Source organism: Branchiostoma belcheri, unplaced genomic scaffold (assembly GCF_001625305.1).
Source record: "Branchiostoma belcheri isolate BF01 breed outbred unplaced genomic scaffold, Haploidv18h27 scaffold201, whole genome shotgun sequence".
NCBI classification, from domain to species: Eukaryota; Metazoa; Chordata; class Leptocardii; order Amphioxiformes; family Branchiostomatidae; genus Branchiostoma; species Branchiostoma belcheri.
In genome coordinates this window covers 304,258-329,207 of record NW_017803503.1, presented here as the reverse complement: position 1 = coordinate 329,207, position 24,950 = coordinate 304,258, and the positions used below count along the sequence as shown (strand labels likewise).

The 24,950-nt window shown below is 41.5% G+C and overlaps 1 protein-coding gene across 1 annotated transcript; it reads right to left on the bottom strand.

Moving 5' to 3' along the window:
• Positions 1-1,453: 1,453 nt before the first annotated feature.
• LOC109469395 (protein dopey-1-like) lies at positions 1,454-24,890 on the bottom strand. Its single transcript, XM_019767900.1, has 34 exons — positions 24,661-24,890; positions 23,153-23,300; positions 22,313-22,499; positions 21,575-21,930; positions 21,032-21,230; positions 20,010-20,148; positions 19,519-19,668; positions 18,766-19,027; positions 18,035-18,232; positions 16,958-17,648; positions 15,619-15,774; positions 14,719-14,840; positions 14,140-14,292; positions 13,894-14,000; positions 12,696-13,681; positions 12,118-12,431; positions 11,622-11,751; positions 10,915-11,057; positions 10,357-10,551; positions 10,112-10,248; positions 9,472-9,676; positions 8,756-9,082; positions 8,298-8,396; positions 7,777-7,868; positions 7,144-7,315; positions 6,676-6,702; positions 6,269-6,511; positions 5,711-5,820; positions 5,032-5,243; positions 4,421-4,573; positions 3,848-4,040; positions 2,845-3,018; positions 2,203-2,332; positions 1,454-1,805 (listed from the first exon to the last, which is right to left on the bottom strand). The coding sequence occupies exons 2-34, from the start codon at positions 23,297-23,299 to the stop codon at positions 1,542-1,544; spliced, it is 7,173 nt and encodes a 2,390-aa protein (XP_019623459.1). The 5' UTR covers position 23,300; positions 24,661-24,890; the 3' UTR covers positions 1,454-1,541.
• Between the last annotated feature and the right edge of the window lie 60 nt (positions 24,891-24,950).

Below are 24,950 nucleotides of genomic sequence, written 5' to 3'. Positions count from 1 at the left end.
ACTTGTTTGTTTTTCATTGATCTTAAAACTGTTTTGCTAATAGATACACTTAGTATCTCCTCAGCAAGTCAACACATAAAGAAGTGTCTACATTGTACTTCAGAAGTTGAAATAACAAACAGAAAATGTATGCCAGACAATTTGATCCTACTAGTAGGATAAGACAAGCCCTAACAACACTAACAGTGTTCCCTTATTCTTTGTAATGATCAAGAAAGACATGAGAAGCAGTATGATAAAATTGGCAATTGCACACAAACAGCAATTATAGAATCTGCATAAATTTTCCACAATCATAGACATTGCACTGAAAATTCAAATGATCATTTAGCTTTGCTATATTAAAGTTGAAGTTAACAACTATTTCAACACATCAAGATTTGTAACATAAAAGTACTGACCCACTCATTTTTACTTTTTCGTCTAGGTGCAACACACCACTGTTAATAACATCTTCACAACACATATTGGCTTGTTAACCAAATTAAGACCCTGCCAATTGAGTTCCTTTCTATTTACCCAGTACTGTCTTCTATGTACAGTGTTCTCATTAAATGCTGTGTCCTGAAATATGTTTTATGGAAACCAGCATTTAAGAGAGGAGGACTTGCATTTAAAACAAATGTACATCATATGTACATAAAGAATTAAGTAAGAAAGGAACTGTTTTTACTGAGCTAATGAATTTCTAAACATGGTTTCCATTGTGTATACTGTACATAAAGCATATTAATATGTTTGTACTCAAAGGTCCTAGAGTATCGAGTTTTATTGACAGTTTTACAATATATGTACAGTTGACTTTACTACAAGTTCAAGTGTTTGGAGAACAGATTATAAATAAATTAAATAAATTTCAAATTGATGTTTAGACAACTTGCAAGAAGGTTATCAAGTGTTGCAGCAGATGCTTTGAATTATAATTAAATACATGTACATGTATACAATGTGTACTTACATTTCAACAAGCTTTTTGGCTGATTAATTTTTGGATATTGCTTGGTTGACAGAACCATATATCACATCAATAAATCTTTTCTATTGCTCAAACAATTTTGAACATTCCACTTGAATTGCAGTTTTTCTGTCCCTTTCAGTTAGATAATGATTCTAATTTTGTAACTTGAAAGGTTCTCCTTGTGACACTTTAAAATTTACCAAAAACCTTTAACTCTCAGTTTTGGCATTGCAATGAAGCTGACTATGCTCTAAAACAAAGAAGTGTTGGAGAATACAAAACCACTGCTCATGAAATTGCAACTTAATTTGTTGCGAATGATTGATCAGCTCAGTGTCATCGCAACAAAATACAATGTAACTACTACATAGGTTGCAGAAAGTCTGTGGCGCCCCCCGTCTCTGTTGAGGGACGGTCGTAACGACCTGATGTAGATGGCCTCTTTAACCCTTTAAACCTCAAAGACTGGAGTTGTACAGTCGAAAATTTGGGTAAGTCCAATTTCTTGTGTTGGAAATTGCAGTTCAAAATCGTTTCATAATGACTTCTACCAACACAGATGAACTTCCAAGATAACATATAGCTACTTCTTTGCCCCAGGTAGTTGTTCTAGAAAGTCTCTCTCCACCGCTAGCTCAGCCTGAGTTGGCACAGATACGGAGGGTGTGTTGCCACGTGCTGGACTAGAGTGTTTTGGGCTGGACTCTAGGGTAACACAGGACAGCTGGGCTGAGCACACCGTATTGAAGAAGGGGAGCAGGTCAAACAAGCTTGATATCCTGGCTACGTTCAGAAGAGGAGTGCCATACTCCCACAGGAGAACTCTGTCAGCATCTTCTGATGGGACCTAGGAGTGACAGAAAGATATAGTTTAATGTAACACTGTCACATGCCAAGTGGCAAGGCTAGCGGACACGACACTGAGCTAGACTGTAACACACGCAAAAATGTGACTGCCTCTCACATCAGAAACATGTTGTATATAGTTTATTTGAGATTATTCTGACTGTGATGATTCCATTTTATAATGTATTATGATGTATATACATTGAATTTTTAAGTGATCAATGATGCATTTCAGGTACAATGTAATATTGATTTATTTGTGTACCTGCTAATTGTCATTGGAAATAAAAATCTGAATCTGAGAGATCATGAGTTCGATCCCTGGCATCTGGGTAGCTGAGGGTCTTTAGGGGGACACAATCAGAATGGTACAATGAAGAGTGGCATAGTTTATAAACCTTTCTTCGAAGTAGTCTTGTAAGCCTGACGAGATGTGGTGTGAAGTCATCCCCCTCCACGGCCCTATCCTGACGCTGGGAGTGTTTGGTACTGTAGACACCGGCCTCACCCACAAAGGCCCAACGGTACCTTTTACACACACAAAAAAGATGTACCAGTTACCAAACAAATATAGACACAAAGTGCTAACTGTAAATGGGTATCCATCGACATACAAGACTGCTATAAGACTGTATGTAAGAAATTGATCCTTAAATTTTGTGGAGTACACCACTTGCTACATGTGTTACAATACTCATCACAGTGACACAAAGACATACTAGTACTGGAATAACAATTCATAGATTATAACTGGAGTCAAATGAACATATCCAAACAACATCATAGTTCCTTCTACAGTTACTGTTGCAAAGTATTCTCTACACACAGAGAATTATGCCAACTTTATCTTTTTGGTAAATTTTGTCTGACATTTATCTCTTCCTTGTGACCGCAAATAAAACGTGGCCCTCAGGCCAATTTGAGTTTCTCTTCATTATGAATAAAGAATGGTTCAAACAAACAAACAAACAAACAAACAAACAAACAAACAAACAAACAAACAAACAAACAAACAAACAAACAAACAAACAGGAACTTACAGTTGGAAGTGTGGCAGCAGGTCGGATGGCAGGGCCAGGGCCAGGTCCAGTAGTTTACAGGCTGCTAGGAAAACCCTGAGCCAGTGTGGGTTGGAGGTAGGATTGACACACAGACCATTCCCCTCCACATATGCCCAGCCTCCATCTATACCTGACATCCTCTGGGACAGGGTTCTGTGAATAGGCAAGAAAATGTATTAAATAACCGTCTAATGTATGGTATCACAAATATAACATTGATAAAACAAAAAGATACACTAAAAAGGTAACATTTGCAAGCAAATGCATTTTTTTAATGTTTACCTTAGCATATCGTCTGCTCTGTTAATTCTTACTCAAATACATTCATATATATGGTCATACAGGAGTATAAATCCCTCCTCCTATAAAATTGCAACATTCTGCAACCCAACAACAGTTACCATGGTGAGAGACTTCAACAAATCAGGTCATTGGCCAGGTCAGAGGTCTGTGTTTTCTGCTGCTAAAGAAAGAATAGAGCAGCTGACTATGTCCTTGGTGCTGAAAGACTTATACTGACAGCACGGCTCTGGTCTCCACTAAATGTCATTCACAAAGGACATATTCCTGAGTGTCTAAATGGAGTATTTCCACCAACTGTCCATTACTTATTGTTATATGTATAAAGAATTTAATAAAAACTAGAAAGGTAACATTTGCAAAGCAAAATGCATTATGTGAACCTTCACAGGGTCCAGCTTAACAATCTTTGTTTATTCTTAAGCTTACTCATTTATTCATTTATTCTTACTCATAACACATTTCATATATATATATGGTGACCATGCAGCCCCTCTTGAACTCAGTTCTGCATAGCGGTTGCAACATTACATAACCCAACACCAGTTACCATGGTGAGAGATGGCTGGTTCAGGTCATTGACCTTATTTGTTTGGAGAAGAAGAGGAAGAAGAAAAGGAAACAGTGCAAAAACAAAACGTTTTCCTTCTGCAAAGGTAAACATAAAAAGAGAATTTCCCACCTGGAGACCTCAGCATCAGCGCTGAGCTCCTGCTCCATGTGTAAGAAGACCTGGACCAGCTGTGTGATGATGGTGGGCCACAGGGCCGTGAGATGAGAGGCAGAGATCCTCAGCAGCAGAACTTTAAACAGCAGGAACACCTGCTCCTGTAGGATGGGTGCAGGGGGCAGCCGCAGGGTCTCAGCTACACGCTCTGGAACAGACCAGGGTTAAAACAGCTGTTAGACAAGGTGGGAGGTATGGGGAAAGAATGTCTGATGTGTGAGAGCATAATATATTAGGTTACTGCATGTGTGACATATCATTTCATGAAAATACACCCACATACACACACATAAAGATACAGATACATACATGCATGTTACATAGACACACACACATTAACACACATTCACACACACTCACACACATACAGTCATTCACATACTCGCATACATGCACACAAACACACACAAACACAACTGTCATACAGTATACATTCAGACACATACACACAAACACACATGCACACATACACATTCAAACACACAAACACTCTCTCTCACACACACACCTACACACATATCTACACACCTTGTATCTCCGGCAGATGTCTCTGGTACTGGTCAGTCTCACTACAGAAGATAGTGAAGGCCAGTCTCTTCAGCAGCATGGCTCTCAGCTCCAGCTCCTGCTCACGACTACTGAACAGGTTCAGGGAACCACTCTGAGTCACCGCCACTCGGGCTGTAAACACACAGGAGAGATGTTACAAATCAGCCTCCACTCTTCCACACCATTGATCAGGATTAAATCTGCCTGGGAAATGCACCCATTTTGTAGGTGTGTTATTAGACAGTCAACTTGGTTTTGGAAGAGCAGGGCTCACGGGTTGAGGGTAAGGGAGGGAAAAAAGTAGCGGAAAAGGATACAAGCAAATGTATCAGAAATCTAAAAAATCAATAAGCATTGAATTGTTTCAGGCTTTTGTACAGAACGAAATCAATGTTCTTCATTCATGCATTAACCCACCCTTCAAATCCTTGATGAATATAGCCTTGCCAGGTGTCAGATTTTTGACCAATAGATATACAATGTAGTTGTATCTGCCAGGATAGCCTATCCATCAGGACTTGGTACAAAATAGGAACACATGTATCTAAAGTATGCTCTCCATGAATTCATAGATACAGTAATGTACTTACCCATCAAGTCCCTAAATGTTGTCTTGTCATGGGTCATCAGATTGTCCACCACAGATTTCCAGCTGGACAGGGACTGACCGTCCATCTGGAAGAAGTTGTGGTCCATGAGCAGCTCAAAGGCCTCCCGTTTCCAGGCACGGCGGGTGTACTGGTACCCGCTCAGACTGCTGAGCAGCCGCGAACAGGCACGGAACCGGGCCATGTTCTCTACACTGGGGAGAGATAGTGGGAATTAGTGTTCTACATCCAGACTATGCATGATGTCCAGGCTATGCATGATGACAAAATGACTGGTGGACGTACCAATGGTAATACCAGCCAGGAAAAGAACAAGAAACAGTCATGCCTTCAAGTATCAGAGTTATCAATCAAGGATTGAGGTGTTCAAAAACTCATTCTTTCCTAGAACTATTGCAGAGAGGAACTCACTGTTACAAGTTACAAGGCATTAACAACTACAACAAAAAACATGAACAGCTTACCATGTCCTTGGTACTGAAAGACCACTCACTTTGATGTTGTGCTAAATGCCATTCATACTAACAGTGCTCCAGTATCTGTCCTTGGTACTGAACAGCAATAATCAACTACTGACTACCATTTAATGATTTATACTACCTGTGTCTAAAGAGGGCAAGAACATTTTCACCTATATCATTAGGTAAAAAAAGTGCCTCACCTGTGTGATCTGAGGTAAGGTGTGACGTTGCCCATGATGGCTGTGAGAAGTGGAAGAGCTCGCTCCTTCTCTTCACTACCAAACATCACGTCTAGCAGTGAAGCCAGCAGCTGAGAAACCAGTACAGTAACAGTTGTTTCACTTGAGAATGAAATGCTCAAATATTTGTCTTTTATTAAACGTTTGATATACAAGCAAGCTTTTATAGTAAAGACTAGTTTGAACAAAAACCTTCCACATTTTCAGCCGTAGGCTAGGACAAACTGTGCTAGAATGTACTGTGCCTGCACGAAACCCTTAATGCACTGTGCATAGCACTTCAGCAGAACATTTTGTTTAAGGTCATATTTCCATATTTAAGGATGACATCCAATGCATAGTTTTCAAACATTGTGTTGCAAAAAATTTTGTCTGCAATGGGCAAAATTCTGATAGAACGTTACCTTGACCAAATATACAACAAAAACTGAAAAATCCGGGTTTTGTGCAGGTGTAATACATTCTGCTGACGTGCTGGCTAGAGGATCTGGCCATGTGTACACTCGTGTGTTTCCTTACCTCAGCCAGAAGTGACAGTGCGTGCACACTGTAGTGTGAACTGTTGGGGAGCACGGCTGGCTGGGTGGGAGGGGGGCTGGAGGGAGGAGATGTGGAGGGGGAGTCCTCCACGTCAGAATGGGACAGGTTCGGATCCGTCTGCGGTCCGGGGATCACGGTAAGGCTGCGGCGAAGCCACGTGGTCTGCTCCAATGACGAGCCAGCAATGGTACTGCAGGATTCTAGCAGCTTCTGTGTGACATCCTGGAAAGTTTCCAAAACTTTTGTGAGTGCCATAATCATTACAAATCATTGCAAAAGACCAGTGAAAAGCAGTATAGATAAGAAGTGAATAAAAATATAGCAAAGCAAAGGAAGAAAAGTATGGGAAAACAATAAGAAAGGAATACTCAGTGCAAAGGATTTACTTCAACAACTTTCCTCTGAGCAAAAGCCTGTGTGAGAACAAAGGAATCAAAGATAAAGCACTACATTAAAAGTGTAATTGTTATAAAACAATCAAATGTAGGTAGTTATTTTTAAGTTTAAATATCTAAAGAAGAGTTGTTATTGAGAATGATGACAAGAGGTAGCTTGCAGCTATTAGCTTGCAGCTATTTTATGATACAGTAATATCAAAACATGTAGATTTATAAATCTGATGACATTAAGTTTAGAGATTCATTAATTGTCCTGGCCATGGGTGTTTAAGACCAAACATGCAAGCTGTTCCATGTATTATAACATGCCTGATATGACTAAATCAACTGTATTTTGACTAATACAATTTCTAATTTTAATTTTCATTCTGACGTGAAGAATACAAATCAGCAGTAATTGAAGGATAACAAAATGTAACAGTTGTATTTCTAACTTAAAAGTTGATATAATTTTACCTGTAGATCTCTCCTGTCCCTCCTATCCTCTAACATGGGGCACTTCTGTACAAACTGGTTGAGTATGCCCAGCAGGAGGAAGACTCCAGGTGGGGGGAGGTCCAGGGACAGACTCTCCCTCAGTAAGGCCAGGAGAGATGTCCAGGAGGCCATCACTGTGCCATTACCCATCCTAAAACAAAGAACAAGTTGAACATGTTTTTAAAAGTTAGAGCAGCATGTCTATGTAATCTTGATCGATCACCTACAAGGTAAAGGCATAGCACTTCACTTTCAATGATTTTTCCAAGATACACTCAGGTCGAAACTTAACATGTTTTTTGGCTGTCCTGGTTAAACATTTAAAAAGACAGAATAACTGTACTAGTATCAATAACACCTTATACTACCAGACAAACAAGTAAATTGAAAATGACTCTTTTTCAAGTAGATTATAGTGCAATGTGGCTTTGCTACAAAGCACATTTACCTAATTATAAAAGGATGGCATAGATCAATATTTCCAAGTTTTCCATTGGTGCACAACTGTTCTATTTTCTAATGCCAAGAACTCACTTTCCCAAACATTTCCATTATACTATAATGATGCTTATCAGTAAAAGTTGTAGAGTAACAAAAAAGAGTACAATATACCTCATGAGGAACACATAGAGAAACTGCAGCATGCTGACTTCTAGGATGGGCTGTTTCCTGTCCTTCCCTGACAGGGGAGGGGACTTCACTACCTGGAAAACACAATCATGTATGACCAACATGAACAGAGACGGGGGACGCTACAGACTTTCTGGAACCTACATGTATGATTCACTGCTCACGGAGTCACGTGTGTTTGTGTGACGTCACGGAAGCGTTGGATAGCTCATTCCTTGACAAAGACTGGAGTTACACAGTTGAAAATTTGGGTGAGTCCAATTTGTTGTGTTGGATATGGCAGTTCAAACTCATTTCATATCCATTTTCTATCAACACAGATGAACTTCCAAGATATGAACAGAGTGTATACCATGAAAGCATCTTTGAACAGATTCCTTATAAATTTTCTTTAGAAATTGCAGGCCTGGGATAGGACTGTTGGCATCTTGACAAGCTGATTTCAAATGAGTTCAAATGTTAAAGGAACACTGTAAGAAACCAGACAGGGTGTGATCTCTAACCTGTGTGACAGTGTGGATGAGGTTGTCCATCCTGACCACTTTGATGGCACTGACCAGGTCCACTAACCCCAGCTGCTCAGTACTGGCAACAGGCAGCACCTGGAGGATGGTGGGAGGGTGTGAAAAGATTCAACAATATTTGTGATATTCATTATAATTACATGCCATTGGATCATAAAATAACTTTATAAGGAGAGATCTAGATGGAATTGAGTAAATATATCTCATTTCTTTTACACCTTGTCTACAAACTTACTACAATGAAATATTTCAACAGGATAGACTGTAGACAGACCATGCTATACACACAAAAATTACCACAGACAGCTTTTTAACTAGCTGTTATACTGTACAACGTTATAGTAAAATATGTTCAAAAATTCATGACAATAGTGACAATTATGGCATAACAAGTGGTAATATTAGTTCTAATGTGATGGAAGTGAGCATTTCCCAACCTTCTCCCTGCCATGAGACTTCCTCTTCCTGTCCCTCCACACGATGGCGACGGCTGCCATGAGTGATGTCCCGTGGTGGAGGGAGATGGGACTCAGCAGCTCCAGGATGTGTTGGCACAGCACTTTGGGAGAGCCCATTATCCAGGCGGGAGGGGGTTGTTGTGCTGCCCTCTGCGCCCTGCCCTCCCCCTGGGACTCGGCCTGTTTGAGGATGCCCCAGGCGGTAGCGAGGGTGGACACTACCCGGGGAAGGATGCTGATGACGGCACGTCGTGCCTCCAGGAGGGGTTTGACCTGGTTCTCCCCCTCTCCTCCATGGCTGGGCAGCTATGGGAAAATATGAAGGATAACTTTTTCATGGCAGAGTAAAAAAGGTACTTGATCAAACTTTCATAAACACTGACATAAATGCATTCAAGTTGATGCAGTTTCATCCTCCACCTAATCACCATCTTAATACTATATTTAATAAGCAATCAAAATTTACAGTGAGTCTATAGTTACTTCATTGAAGGTTACTACAACTCGGTAGTGCAATACACTTTTAAGGAAACTGTTACTCAAGAAACAGCATGGCTTTTGAAAACTTCAAAATCTATCAAGTTGTTTGAATAACAATTTCCTTAGCTTGTGAGTCTATACTTCTTCAATAAAATCTTTTTTATAAAAACCTGTAGATTACTGACTAAAGATAATTTGTCTCTAAAAGTTCATACCTTGTCCTCTGTATCCACCCCAAACATCCTCATCAGACTGTGGAGGATGTGGGTGGGGCTGCCGTGGTCCTGCGAGGACCCAGGGGTGCCCACTGCAGGCTGGAAGCTGATGCCTGATGGTGGCACGATACTATCCATCAGGCAGTAGTGGAAGATCATGGTGAGCCCCTCTAGAATGCTGACGAGTAAGTCAGGACACATGGACCTGAGGGAAGAAAAATTGATATGGAATTGTGAAAAAAATAGATGAAAGTTTACTTAAGGCCAACTCCTCTAACAAACCATGCATGTATCTGTATCTGTATAGCCGGTATAACTGCCCTTTGGCGTAACAAACCAGCTTCGCAGGCACGCGGCGCAGCAGCAGCTGGCTACATTACACCAAACGACTTGTTACACCTAACCCTTGAACATCTAACTCTAAACATTGTTTAAAGCTATCTAATGATAATGCCCCTACTGTACTTGGTGACAGTGAGTTCCACTCTGCAATAGTTCTAGGAAAGAATGAATTTTTGAACACCTCAATCCTTGGTTGATACATTGATACATTGTAACTCTGGTACTTAAAGGCATTTGTTGCTCATATGTGAAAAGCCATCAGATCTGTATTAATTGTTTAATGTCACTCTGTCCTTACCATTTGGGATGAGAAAAGCTGTGTGAATACTCCTTGGCCAGAGTCTCCACATTCACACACAGCTGAGTGATGATGGGAGTTATGACTCGAGGCAAGGCCTTCCCAAGGTAAGGCAGGGAAGAGACAGACATCGTCACCTATGGTAAAGAAGGTATGCAGAAACCTGTCATTGGACACCTTGAGTAAAAAAATCATCACCAAAGGTGGCTGTTGCTGTATGAAACTGTGCCTGTTTTATGTCTTACCCAGTGAGGGTGCATCATGCCGACTTTGGGCTGCCTCAGGGCACTCAGCATGGTGCCCAGGAACATGCCCTGGGCCGCCACAGGCTCCCAGCTGACGTAGCGCAGCGACACGGCGCCCTGCTCAAACTGGATCCTCAGCCGGTCCCACTCTGTCATGCTGTCTTCACTGTCTGTCTTACTCCTGTGGGAGAAGACCTGGAGACACAAGACATATAATCATACACCTGTCCAGCACATTGTCTCTTATCTCATCAAAATTTTGACAGCTTTAAAAGATGTACACAAACTTGTGTTTAGTCTAATGCTATCACCAGTATCTGATATAAGGTCACACTAATCATCTTGGACTGACAAACTTTACAGAAAGATTCCTCAATACAACTTTCCTTTAACATCTATTTAGCGTCTATACTACTACTACAGCAGTAGCCATACTTTAGTAGTAGTAGTTACTGTAACAGTAACTACTACTACTAAAGTATGGCTACTGCTACTACTAGGACTACTGCTACTGCTATTACTGAATCAGATAACTACGTTTACTGTTCCTAGACTTACCTTATCCTCCAGTACAATGATGGCCAGTAGCAGCTTGAGGAGCTGTCTCTGCAGGGCCTGGTAACCAGGGTCACTGGGCTCCCAGGTACACCTGGAGATGGTCTCCCTGGTCATGTCATCTGTGTCACTGTCTGATAGAAGGGCTGAACATGCAGGAGGGAAACAGGTTAAACTAGGACAAAGTACATGTACTATGATTTAGTAGTCTTTTGTTTACCCACAGTGAGCAAAACAATAAGAAAACGAAGGTTGAGGTTCATTGGACACTGCTACAGAAGTGAGGATGAAATCATACACCAGTTATTACTGTGGGAACCCACACATGGAAAAAGAGGTCGAGGTCGTCCAGCAAAAAAACTATATTAAGCAATTAATGGATGACACCCAGCTCCACAGGAAAAACCTGATGGTAGTAATGAAGGATAGGAAGACATGGAGAGCTGTCATTGGAACCGAGGGAAGCTCGACACAGTGAGAGTGAGTGAGTGAGTGTTTACAGTATCAAAGTTGCATAATACTGGTAGGTTAAGATGCAATGTATGGCAATCTACTTGGGAGTTTGTCTGAAAGTGATACAATTGTCTTTACAAAAAACTTGCAATGAACTACCAAAATCTACTCCGAGGAAGGTGGACTGATACAAAATACTCATTACCACAGTGCCCAATTTAAGGGTAACTTTTCTCTACTAGTAAGCTATCACCTACCTGAGTCTTTCCCAGCACTGTAGACTGTTGCTAGCAGACAGTGTAGCACAGCCTTCTGCACCTTACATCTGGACAACAGGTCACTGATGTAGGTGGCGAACCCTCGGCTACTCTCTCCAACTACTCCCACCTAGCACGGCAAGGGAGCACAAATATATTTCAGAGAAATTCATTTATGTGGTTAGGGTTATAGTTTAATCAGACATACATGTATTCCTATAGGAATCTAGTGATTATTATCTACAGTCAGCATTGTCTTTACCATCATTTGGCCCACCTTTGGGGGTTGGGACAATTCCTTGTACCACTGTAACCTACCTCTGACAGTCGAACATGGCTGTTTTCAGATATTACATATCTAAACCTGTATCTCTTGAGATGGTTCTAGGTTCTTCTAGGTTCTACGGTGATACAATAATATAATTATTAATAGTGTATCATAGTGTATCATTACAAGCGGAAAAGATACCTAAAAGCATTTACTCAGAAAACTTACCAACTCTGACAACAGCACCGTCAGCACTTCCGCGCTCGCGATTTGCACGTCTTCGTTTCCCCGGACGTCGGTCTTGGAGGCATCCAACATGATGGGGTAGTGTCCGCGCAGGAAGTACAGACACACAGACACCAGGATCTCCAGGTGCATGCAGCTGCGGAAGGCACCTGACAGCTCCGAGGAGATGGTGTGGTAGAAGTCCTGGCCTAGGAGAGATTGTCTATGCCGACTGAGAAGTTCCTGTAGCACTGACTGCAGGGAAGAACCAGAACTGTGGATGCTGGTGGTGACAGTGGCACAGATCAGAGCTCGACCTGTAGAGAAGGCACAAAGAGCATGGGTGTGAATACCGTAATTCCAGATCTTTTTCAAAGAATTTTTATGTCCACTGTTTTCATCGTCACTTCTGTACCATGAACTTGTCATTACTTTTATCATGACCATTTTCCTCCGTGAAACTTTGCTACCTTGAACACAAAAGCAAAATCAAACCATCTTAGAAAAGTCTGAATATTGGCTGCAATTTTATTGATACATGTATATTTTTTAATTACATAGGATTATTGGCAATACCGCACCTGCAACACTCAGCATGGACTTGAGCGTGGTCAGGGCATGTAACACCTGCAGGTGTTCATACACCTGGATGTACAGTAACATGTGCTGGTTCAGCGGGTGAACATTCACAGACTTTGCCTCTTCCACCTGTTCCCCTGCTGCAGTCTTGTTCTCAAACTGGTTGGGCACCTGTGCCCTGGCTCCTATCCTGAGGGAGGCTGGTTTGGGAGGTAACGGGGGCGGTTTTCTCTTCTCTGTAAGTGTACGGCCAACCGAGCTCAGGATGTCCTCCGGAAAACTCGTGCTCCGGTTTCGCAATGCCGTCAGCAAACTCTCCCCACTTTGCCCCGACTGGTCTCCCATTGGCAGAGACATGCTGTTGGAGTATTGCCTGCTCTCCGGTTCCTTTTTGGGAATGACAGTTTCCAGGATGTCTTCGAGTAGACTCTGTACCACCTCAGGGCCCCCCTCCCCCGTCAAGTCCTTCATGGTGCTAACACCGACTTTTTTGTCATGTGCTGAGCCGTCTACAGAACTCTCACTGGCCAGGGAGGCCTGTGACCCTAACGGGTTGACCGTTACCGACACCTCGGGTGGCCGGTGTGGCGGCGCTCCCTCCTTGCTCGTGGTCACCACTTGTTTTCCGGTTGTAGTTAGAGTCGTGCACGCTGCGACAGGCTGAGGGGTGGGGTACACGACAACCTGGTTGGGACTGACCACTCGGAAGCACATGTTCCCGTCTACACAGCTGATGCTACGGATGCGATCCTCAGCATCTGATTCTGTGTCCTCCCTCTCCAGAGGGGTAGAGGGGGTTTGAGCAATCTGTTGGGCTTTGTAGTAGGGAGACACTCGGGCTGTGGAGGGGTGGAGGAGGAGGAGAAGGAGGGGCTCCAGGATACGTGTCAGCTCCCCCCTCTGGACTGAATGGAGCAGCCAGGTCAGAGCAAGGGATCGTGGGATACTATCAATGGAAGACAGGTTGTCCAACATCAGGAACATACATCTGAAAAAAATAAATAAAAAAATCTTTTAATACATTACAAATGACTTTCAAACATACAAAACTATCAATTACTGACAAGAGATAATATATAATAAAAGGAATTCCTTACAAGGTTATCTTATGTGATAAACAATTGATAAACAATACTGCTGTCAACACATGTCATGTTTTTTTATAAAAATCATGGACCATGAAATGTACAAGTCATGTACCTGTCAAATGTCCTGTAGGGCCCAGGCATGTTGACCAAGTTGGACAGTTTGTTCCCACTGAGGTGCCACAATACACAGAACTTCCTCAGAGCTGAGATCTGCTTGTTCTGGGGACCATGGTAAGAGACAGTTTGGTTAAGGTCATTGACCTGGTCAGAAGTCATTATTTGGAACGAAAGAAGAAGAAACAGAGCAAAAACAATATGTTTTATTGGGTAAACATAAATATGAGAACATGTAACTCACGGGGTCCTTATCTAACATGGCCGTACTGATGACGTCCTGGCAGGTGGCAGGTGCAGGTGCCAGACTGTGCAGCTGCTGCAGCAGGGCAACACTCAGCTGGTGCTGAGAGGCACTGGTGTCAGACAGGTACGACCACAGGATGGCTGCTACAGTCTACGGGAAACAGAAATGTTTCACAATATAAAATACTGTGAAAAATTGATCACGGTAGAATATGCATATGGATTATTTAAATTTTTTTTCTGGTTCTGATGAGGTTATATAAAAACTCAAGTTACCCAATCAGCACTAAGGACATAAACAGTTAAACCAATCAGAACAAAGGAAAAGAAAGCATTCTTGGCAACACTCCTCTGTTGGGGTCAAGTACCTAGGATGGAGTGCTATGCAGGTCATTGATATGTCATATGTTGGTTGTACAACAAAACGTTCCAGTCTAACACAGTCCTAGGAAGTGTGAATATCTAATGTATAGCAATCCTTGCAATGTACTAGACTACACTTAATTTCAATTACAATTGGTCCCAGGACCCAGATACATGTATAAAGCTGCAAAGAAATTTTCCTTCCTTGACTTACATGATACAGTGTAGTTCTTGTGTTGATGTACTCCAGTTGACTGGGCAGTAAGGCTGACATGACCACCACTGTCACTGTGCCCTCACTGTGTCTGTGGGCCTGGTGGCTACGTGGCAGGGCATCTGGAAGGAAACATTTTCATTTTATCAGGTATAATCAGCTCCAGGTATCCAATCAGCACAAAGGAGAAAACAACATTCTGATCAGTATGAAAATCAGGTATAGAAAAGCTCAAGTTACTGAATCAGCACCAAGGACAGCAACAGGTTATCAAATCAGCACTAAGAACAGCAACAGGTTATCAAATCAGCACTAAGGACAGTAACTGGTTATCAGATCAGCACCAAGGACAAAAACAGGTTATCAAATCAGCACTAAGGACAGGAACAGGTTATCAAATCAGCACTAAGGACAGCAAGAAGTTATCAAATCAGCACCAAGAACAGCAACAGGTTATCAATTTAGCACCAAGAACAGCAACAGGTTATCAAATCAGCACCAAGGACAGCAACAAGTTATCAATTTAGCACCAAGGACACCAATAGGTTATCATATCAGCACCAAGGACAGCAATGTGTTATCAAATCAGCACCAAGGACAGTAACAGGTTATCAAATCAGCACCAAGGACAGCAACAGGTTACCAATTCAGCACCAAGGACAGGACAGCATTCTGACCAACAAAAACATCAGGAATAGAAAAGCACTCAATAACCAATCAGCATTAAGGATTTTCAAGACTAAGACTACATTTAAACAAACAAAATCTGAGTATTTGTCTGTTGCTGCCAACATATACTAAAAAAATTGTGTAATTTGAGTCCTTAGGCTGTGATAAATAAAAAGGACAGCTTTGTGAACCTTAAAGCAGTGGACAACCAATGTAGTTCTTATTACAGACCTGCAAAGTGTTTGTCAGTAGACATGGTAGACTTGCAGAGACTGATGAGCTCCAGACATGTGGAGATGGCCACAGTCTGGATACCAAAGTCTTTCACACAGCAACAACAGGCCAGTAAACCCTGCAGCCAGCTGGGCAGTTTGTCCAGAGTAGGACCTGGGAAAAGAATAGAAAGAAATGTTAGCTTAGTTTAAGAAAAGCAGTTACTGTGTGACTACAGGAGAAAATGTTTAAGTAGTTTGGGAGGCAATCAGCTAAAAGTAGCCAACTCATATTGACAACTAGAAAGGCCGACATTTGCTTTGGAGCAAATACAGCAATGGCTTCACCACATTTTACGACATGGCAGGGAAAGAATGAGAAACACAAGGGAAAACAATGCTTTACATTGATATAACTATAGTATGAAGTAACATACAACTAAGACTACAACAGTTGGATAGCTATTCCCTACATTATTGGTTAGGATTTTTAATTGCATAATGCAAACTGTTGATTTTCAAGAAAAAAAGAAGCGTTCATGCCCCGCATTCCAATGCTGGAGCAGGAAAGCTTAAAATACCTACCAAAACACTTGAATACAGACATACTGTCAGTATGGAATGGCTCTGTGCAGGTATTAATTAAGTTAAGCCTGTTAAAATTCCAACAGCCAATCAGCAAGGAGAATAGAGGAAAGCTGCATGCCTATTGGTTGATGCCCTGCATTCCATTGTGATGACTCATGCCCAAATCTGGTAACACTCCACACTAACTCAGTAATACATTTGCTATAACACAGCCAAAAAACTCAAATAAAACCATTCTAAAAGCCTGTATCACAAAAATTAAAAAAACGCCTGGGGGTATTTGCCTACTGTACCTCCATACCAAATTTCAGGTCCTTAGGCCCCCAAATGAAGAAGCTGAATCCATTTAAAGAAATGGCAGGAGGAGAAGAAGAAGGAGGAGAATCATGAGAAAAAGCAATATGGTTTCACCACTTTGTGGTGAACCCATAATTAAAGATAATCTTATCAGATGCATCTCTGAACTAGAAAGGTAACATTTGCATAAGCAAATGCATAATGTTTAACTCCACGTGATCTAGGCCAGAAAACTACAGCTGCTCTGTTTATTCTTAACAAATACTGAGACCAAGCCCTCCAGCCCCTGCAACCTGCAACATAATGTAACCCAACACCACAGGGTGCCTGCTATAGCACAAGTTACCATGGAAACAGCCATGTGGTCCAGACCATTGACCTTATGCCTTTGGAGAAGAGGAAGAAACAGAGCAAAAACAGTATGTTTTCCTTCTGCAAAGGTAAAAAAACATAAAAAGCAACAGATAACTTACCTCCTTTTGCTGTTGACAGTTGGGGCAGTGTAACGTCTGTTTCCTCGCTTGAACAATATGTAGGGAAAGAAGAGAACTCCAGGAGAAGACAACAGCAGGCGGAAAAGGCCTTCTGCTCCTCTGCATCATACTTCTTTTCCACCAGGTGCACAGGTTCAGGAACATAACACCGTCCACAGGGATTCCCATACCCCAGTGTCTCTGACAGTTCGGTATCTGAAAGCAGCATCTTCCCACCTGAAGACATGTTAGTTCTCTTCACGTGTGTTTCCCAGGACAGTTGTTCCATGTTCTTCTCAATGATGTCTTTACTTTTGATAATCCTGCTTGACAGGAATTCTGAGAAAAGCTTCAGGAAGTTGAGAAGACACATCTTCACTGGTGACAGCTCCTCTTGGTTTTCATCAGTTCCTAAAGTGTCTGCGTCTTTGTTTAAGTTGTCCTCTTGAAAATTTCTTCCATCACTGAAGTCTTTTCCCTCTGCTTGTCCCTCTTCTGGTTTCCCATCGTTCCCATTATATTGCACAAAGTCGGTGAAAGCGTCATCGTATTCGTCGGTTGTACATTCAGAGTCGGGGCTCATGGTGGCGTCCTCCATGCTGGGTGTGGTTGCCTTGCTGTGCTCCGCGGAGCCTGACATGGTCCGCGTGTCCGCAGCAGAGCTGGCAAGTGAGTCACTACTTGGATCTTTCTGTTGTGGAAGAAACAAAAAGTAATCACTCAGCTTAAGAGTAGAAGAAATGCATCCTCTGCGATACACAATTTCTGGGTAGAAATCTTACAGGTGGTCAAGACATGATTACTGTCTGGTCCAAATTACCTAAGGATCTGCCAACTCTCGTTTATCCTAAGAAAATGGGCAATTTGTCAACTATGACGAAAGAGTAATGAGACATTGAGAGTGCCACAAATTGTAACATTAACAAAAACACAAAATATGAGCACAAGAAACAGGACAGGATGACAACTACTGTTATACTGTTTTATTGCTGTTTTCATGACAATATTAAGACTTGTTGGTTGTTACACTGTGTTACCTCATTCAATTTGTGTCCTGTAACACACTGGTTGACCCACCTTAGGAGAAGGCAGTGTGCTGGAGGTCGGTGACTCGGACCCTAGTGAAGGTAGGACTTTACTGAGTAGTTTGGAGCAGAGGTGGAGGGCAGCAGACAGCTCAGACAGCGCCAACCTGTCAGCCTGCTGGGTCAGCGCATTGATGATGTCATCAAGTAAAGCTGGCAGGTGCATGGTCTGGATTTCCAGGTAGGTTTCCTGAAAAAAGGAGAAAATTTTTTACCAGCTTTTTGGCTTCCAAGGAATACTATACTCTACATAAGGTTAGAGCATACGTCATTATCATACTCGATTCATAGCAACATACAGTCAAACCTGTCCAAGTGATACCCTCTTCAAGCTGGCTATCTGGCCATAACAAACACCTTTTCCTGGTCCTCAAATTCACTTTTTCAAAGATGTAAGCCTTAAGCAACTTGCCCAAGAAGGCCACTTTTCCTGGATAGCCTTCTTGGGCAGATCTGACTGTACATTTCAACCTCTGTTCATGTATTTGTGTATCTATTTTATATCCATAACCACACTCTCTTCTACTCATCTACACAATCACTCATTTTTTCATAGTACACAGTTTTACATTATATTCCTCATCTTAATTTCAGTGACACCTCTTCTCTTTAACTTCATGTACAAATGAATCAAATCTGAATCAATTTCTTTGACTACCGTACTGGACTTTGAATCAAACAATTCACATAAAATATCAAAAACATAAATTTTGTTTCATGTACCAATGACAGGATATCCAGTAGGACCTCCAACAGCCTGGCCAGCCATGAGCAAGTCCTCCCCCCCTCCACCCTCCCCTCCGCAGTCTTCACACAACACTCCCCAAACAGGTGTCCGATATAGCCCCACAGGTACGCCGGCTCAAAGGCACTGAACAGCAGGTTAGCTGTCTTAATCAGCTCGATGTTGGCCTTGGTGTTCTTGGCCAGTTTGGTAGATGTTGAAGCTGTTTTCTTGCTGTTGCTATCATCACTGGTATCTTGGCTGTGTCACAATTGAAACAGAAACATTGTCACACAAAAAGGCTGAATGATGACTAAGGATAACATATACTGCTCAAGACGCAGCTATTTTTTAAGATGAATTTCAAATACCGGTAAGATCTCATTTTTATGGATCCGAACTTCTTCTTCTAAACCATTTTAGAATCATGTAATGCACTTTGTCTTCACAATACCAAAATTTCATGGTCTGAGGAAAATGGACATGTTTACGAAATTTCTATCTTTATGGTGGCAGCAAGTGCAGGAAGGGGGGCAAAAGACAAATGATTTGATAACAGTTATGTCATAAGTCCATGATACAGAAATGACTGTGAAAACAGTGAACATAAAAATACAGTGAAAAAATTGGACTTATGGTATAAATGTCAGAGAAAACTGTCACTACCTTGGCTGAAGGTAGAATTAAACCTGATGACAAGTAGGTCTTTAAACACATGTTACAGTAAAATAATTTGGTGTGGGTTTGCTGACCTTGGTATTGTTTCCTCGTATCTCTCCACAATTCCCTCGAACACATCCATGAGGACGTCTGTCACAATCTGAGGACCAATTTCAGGTTTGTCCATCAGGCTGATGAGGATCCTCAGGGGGCGTAACATGTCACTTCTCTCTTCTCCTTTGCTGCAATAATTATTTAATTAAAGAATAGCAAAGTTTTTCATTCACAACCACTCATTTAACAAGAATCAACATTTTGATGGCCGTTACAGTAACACCTAGCTTTAGTACACAGTAAACCCGTCATAATTAATGTTAAGCTTTAGAATGCAGGAAGTTGACATAAACAATACACAGATCTCGTAGGGTTATTGCAACACACTGGTACAGTATTGTTTTCAAATTCTTAACTGTGCTTGGTGATAGAAAAAACATGTAACACTTAATTCAGCAACACTTATGGGTTGAAGATTAACCATAACTATAATGTAAATGGGAAGAACAAAAAGCTTTAGAATACTGACCTTGATGTGGTATTGTATTGCTTTTGCAACACGGTTTTGACACTTTCCACCAGGGGTTCTTTAGAGTAGGTGAGGAAGTACTGACTGGGGTTCTCACACTTCAGGGATCTGCTGCCCATGTGGACAGAGTTGTCTGTGCCTGTTTGGTTGGAAAGACATTGAAAAGAAGTTCATGTAATCATAGAATGTAATCATGTAATCATATATCAAAGACATCAAATACAAGTACAACTACAAGATTGGTACTTGGAAACAAAAAAATGGTTAAAAGGACATACTGAGACACAGATCTGAAAGTAAACAAAACATGCTTTTACATAGACTTTAAAGCAAGGATCTGAATACAGTACATTAGACAAGTGTTCTAGCCTAAGCACCCATCTTTCCGTTCAAATATTGCCCAATCTGTCATCTTTGACAGACCAAAAATTGGTGTGTAAATATATATGGTAGAAAGAGATATGGAATCTAAGCTTTGTCTAGAAGCAAAAATTTTCCCTCAAAATGCAGGAAATAGCATTTCAGAGGGTCAAGATTTCAACATTTTGTAGAGCTGCTGTGGCCTTGACGTGAAAAAATTTCAGGCTGACTAGAACATTGCACTAGACACTATGCAATGAAGAAATGCATATTAAGGCCACACCAATTTAATTTCTTGGTTAACGGATTTTTGTAGAAAAATAATGGAGCGGGCGGGCGAAAAAAAAAAAATAAAAAAACAGCCCTAGGCATCCTATTATGGCCCAAAATGGTATGATAGGAGCCATGAAGTCAACACACCAGGCTGGTTCAAAATTTAAACAATATAAATTTTGAACTTTTAATGATACCATTGCATTGACAGATGGAATAACTGTAACAACTAGGATGAAAATGACTGTTTTCAACTGTTCAGGGCAAAATATGAGCATTTTGCTGTTGATTCTGAATTTTTATTTTTATTTGCAAATCAGAAAAAAATGAAGCGGCGAATCCGTTAACCAAGAAATTAAATTGGTGTGGCCTAAGAGAAATATATTTACCAAGAAGCCATGAGTAGAGCCTCCTGTTGAGTGACATGTCTCTCCTGAGCATGACTCCCAGAGCCTGGGCCAGTACTGTCACCATGTCCTGTCTGGTGATGGGGGAGTTGTGGAAGGGGAAACACAGCAGCAGCAGGTCCAACAAACACCTCTGTACCAACACACTGTAGTCCTGCACAGCTGCGCATAGGGATTGCACCTGGAACATGTACAACAACCATTATACTTCTCTGTACCAACACACTGTAGTCCTGCACAGCTGCACATAATGACTGCACCTGGAACATGTGCAATAACCATTACACTCCTCTGTACTAATACTGTAGACCTGCACAGCTGCGCATAGGGACTGCACCTGGAACATGTATCATATTACTTATAAACACCTCTGGACAGCCGCTAGGGGGTGGAGTACACGAATGTACCAACCTCATGTGCAGTGAAGAGACTCACATCGTGTACATCTTTATACTTACTTATATTTACCTAAGCTATCCAAAGTATAGCAAGGAAATCAGTGTCAGTGTTTTATAAGAAGCTTACCAGTAAGTTAATGTCTGAGCCCAGTACGTAGAGCTGGTCCTCTACAGATTGTGTCCTGTTGACATGAGACAGCAGGAAGGTGATGGCAGGCAGCCTGACACTGCTGCTAGTCAGCACACACTCCCACAGTCCCTCATAGAACACCGTCTTCCCCACGGCCAGGCTGAACTGTTCCAGCAGGTGGTTGGTCCTGTCGTAGTGCTCCGAGCCCTCCTCTAGCCCGGGGAGCAGGCCCTGCAGCAGGCCCACCAGGCCGGGCCAGAGGGCCGTGCCCAGGGGCAGGTAGTGCTGCTCGTAGATGTTCAGCAACGCCGGTCGAACTGACATGGCTGCATTCGCCAGGAGGGGAAACAAACCTGTAAAATGAAAGGAGAGATGTGTAAATCATAGCACAAGGACCTGGCAAATTTTAATCAACTCTGAAGGCGGTGATAATCTGGTAATACCTGGCATGATACTAAAAGCAAATGACTAGAAATTTACCATGAAGGTGGCTAGGACACATTCTCATTAGAAATTTACCATAAGCCACTTCGTTTTTATTCACTTTGGGATGGGGAGGAAGATGGAGTGAAATATACTCTATTTGCTCCCGAGCAAATGTTGGCCTTCCAAATTCTTTAGGGATGCATGCATGTGTACTGCATGTACTCATTTGACATTTTCGACTGCAGCTCTAGAAGTGACAATTCAGCCACTCCCAGTAAACTTTAAGAACAGCTACAGATATCTTTTTACCTGCACTGTATATGAAGAGGTCCTGTTTTAACTTCTGATGACCACTGATAGTGAAGATGATGTCGTACGTCTCTAATGCCTTAAGGTGCACCCCACTGGGCAGGGCAGGGTGCATGCACTGGGACAGACGCTTAGCAATCATCAGTCGTTTGGGCACCACGTGGTATTTGTTATTTGCCTGCAGCACCTGAAAAAAAGGATAACAGTATTAGTGAGGACAGATTTGGTGACTCCTATCCTATCCTGGTGAGTCCTATCCATTTTAGATATTAATTTCTCCATATTGAGAAAAATTTGAACATTGGATATTTCCATGAAGTAAAATGGGGTTTTGTGAAATTATTTGAACAATAGTAACTGTATGATATCGATATACTTCAATAGCTCCAGCTTTTATGCTGGCTCCCTGCCAAATGCTGTGATCTTCAAGTTCACTCAATTTTCTCTGTCTGAACCTTTCAACCTCTTGTCATGTTGTCTATTAATCTTCCTCCCAATTGCTGTCAACCTACTCTGTTCAAACACAGAAAACACAAGTAGCCACTCATGTACATGTATGCTGACGTAAGCTATGGGAGAGAGTGAGAGTAGGTGAGTGAGTGAGCCAGTCAAAACAAATACTTTCATACCTCATGAAGTAATATTTATTAATGATGAAGCATACAGGCTTGACACCTTCTGTCAAGTTGTTATGTTGCCCATCAATCTTCCCTCCTACTGCTGTCAACCTACATGTACTCTGTCTGTATACAAAGCACACAATGCAGCCACTCAAAACAATACTTCCATGCATAGAAGTAATGAGAACACTCTGAAGAAGCATATAGGCTTGCCACTGACCTTGTTGAGTTTCCCCAGTGCTGAGATCAGGTCTGCCCACTCTGTCGACACCTCAAAGCTCTTGAGAGCCTTCTCGACTGCAGCTACATACGCTCGGTACTTGGAGTCTGTCAGTAACTCCATCTCCTCTGTGCTGAACATACTCATTCTGACAAGTGGGAGAAGTTTGGTACAGTTAGTTGAATTTGATCGCAGCTTGGAAAAATGATACCATCCATTAAAACTGAATCAATCCGACGGCAGACACTATAAAAGTTTTGCTATGTGCTGTACATCGTCTAACTGTTAATTGTACTATCAATTGGCTACCCTGGTTACCAAACCTTTTTAGCTGCAGATTCTCTTTCGTCCTCTCTGCCTAGTATTTGCAGAAAGGACGAAAGATACTCTGCAGCTAAACTAGCTAAATTGGTACACAGGCTATCAATTGTCATCAATTCCATGGAAATTGAATACTAGTATCATGGTACATTTTTTAATCAAATACTTAGCAATGTCATACAGTGTCTTTATTGTAAAGAATGGAGGGATAACTGGCATGATAAATTTTGGCACAGTTGCCATATCATGTTAGGACTTAGGATGTGAACAGGTTGATCAACTTTTCTCTTATCTATAACTAGATCTACACTAGCATACCTCAACATTCTGGTGCTGGGAACACAAGTCCATGGCAATGAGTGGAAGGCATTAAAAAGAATAGGAGCAATATTGTTTGTATCATATTGTGGAGCTCTGAGTGAGTATACACTCACTAACAGTCTAGACTATAAATATATGCTGAAGGCAAGAGGTCACCACATGACACTCCACACACAGTAGCAGCTAAATGTATGTGTGGCACTGGCAGACTGCCAGCTTGGCCTGGGACTTAGCTAGTAATATGGAAGCTTCCCTGGCTTGATATTAGTAATATAAGAGGGCCTGCATGGGGGGTAGTGATTACGAATTACACAAAATTTTCACCGCCGATTACGAATTACGCTAATTTCTCCGAGCTGATTACGACTTTACGCTTTGTGGCTAATGTACTATTATGAATTACGTTGATTTTTAGGGAGGCTGCCTACGGATTACGAAGACTAAAAAGGCCTGATTACGCCTTACAAAAAAGAGCATGCAGACCCCCAAATAAGCACCCAGCCTGGTACATGTAGAAGTACTTAGCAATATTACATTATCTGATTATTCAAAATAATTTTTGCTTTTCCGCCTAGATTAGTAACGCTGAATTAATCATAAACTTCATCAAATACATTAAGCACGTCATTTAGGTGTTGCATACATGTAACATTACACCTCACCTGTGGAAAATTTGGATCTAAAAAAAGAATTTAAGTGTGGGTTATATAGAGCAATTTATTTTCTGAAAAAAATCAAGTTTCAACATTCCAATGTCAAGAAAACAGAGAGTAAAAAACAAATCCTAAAACTAGTTTAAGTTAAGAGGGACGAACGATAAACATCATCATTGACGTAACGTTATTGAGCAGTAAAATAACACTCACCTGTGATCAGTTCCGGGTTCTCACATCCAAAACAACAAAACTTCAACACCAGGTTCCAAACGATGTCAGCTGACCAGCGGTGAACAATCTCGTCCCTGAAGACCCTATATTCTCATCTTGCTGTTCCATGCTTGATACGGCTTCATAATTTCTGTATAACCGTCCAAAATAAACTTTATATGACTCATTTTCAGGTGAGAATCGCCATCTTGAACACGTTACTATATCCGGAGATTACGTCCACTTCCGTCTCCGAATAACCCGCTATGGATACGTATAAATGTCTTAAA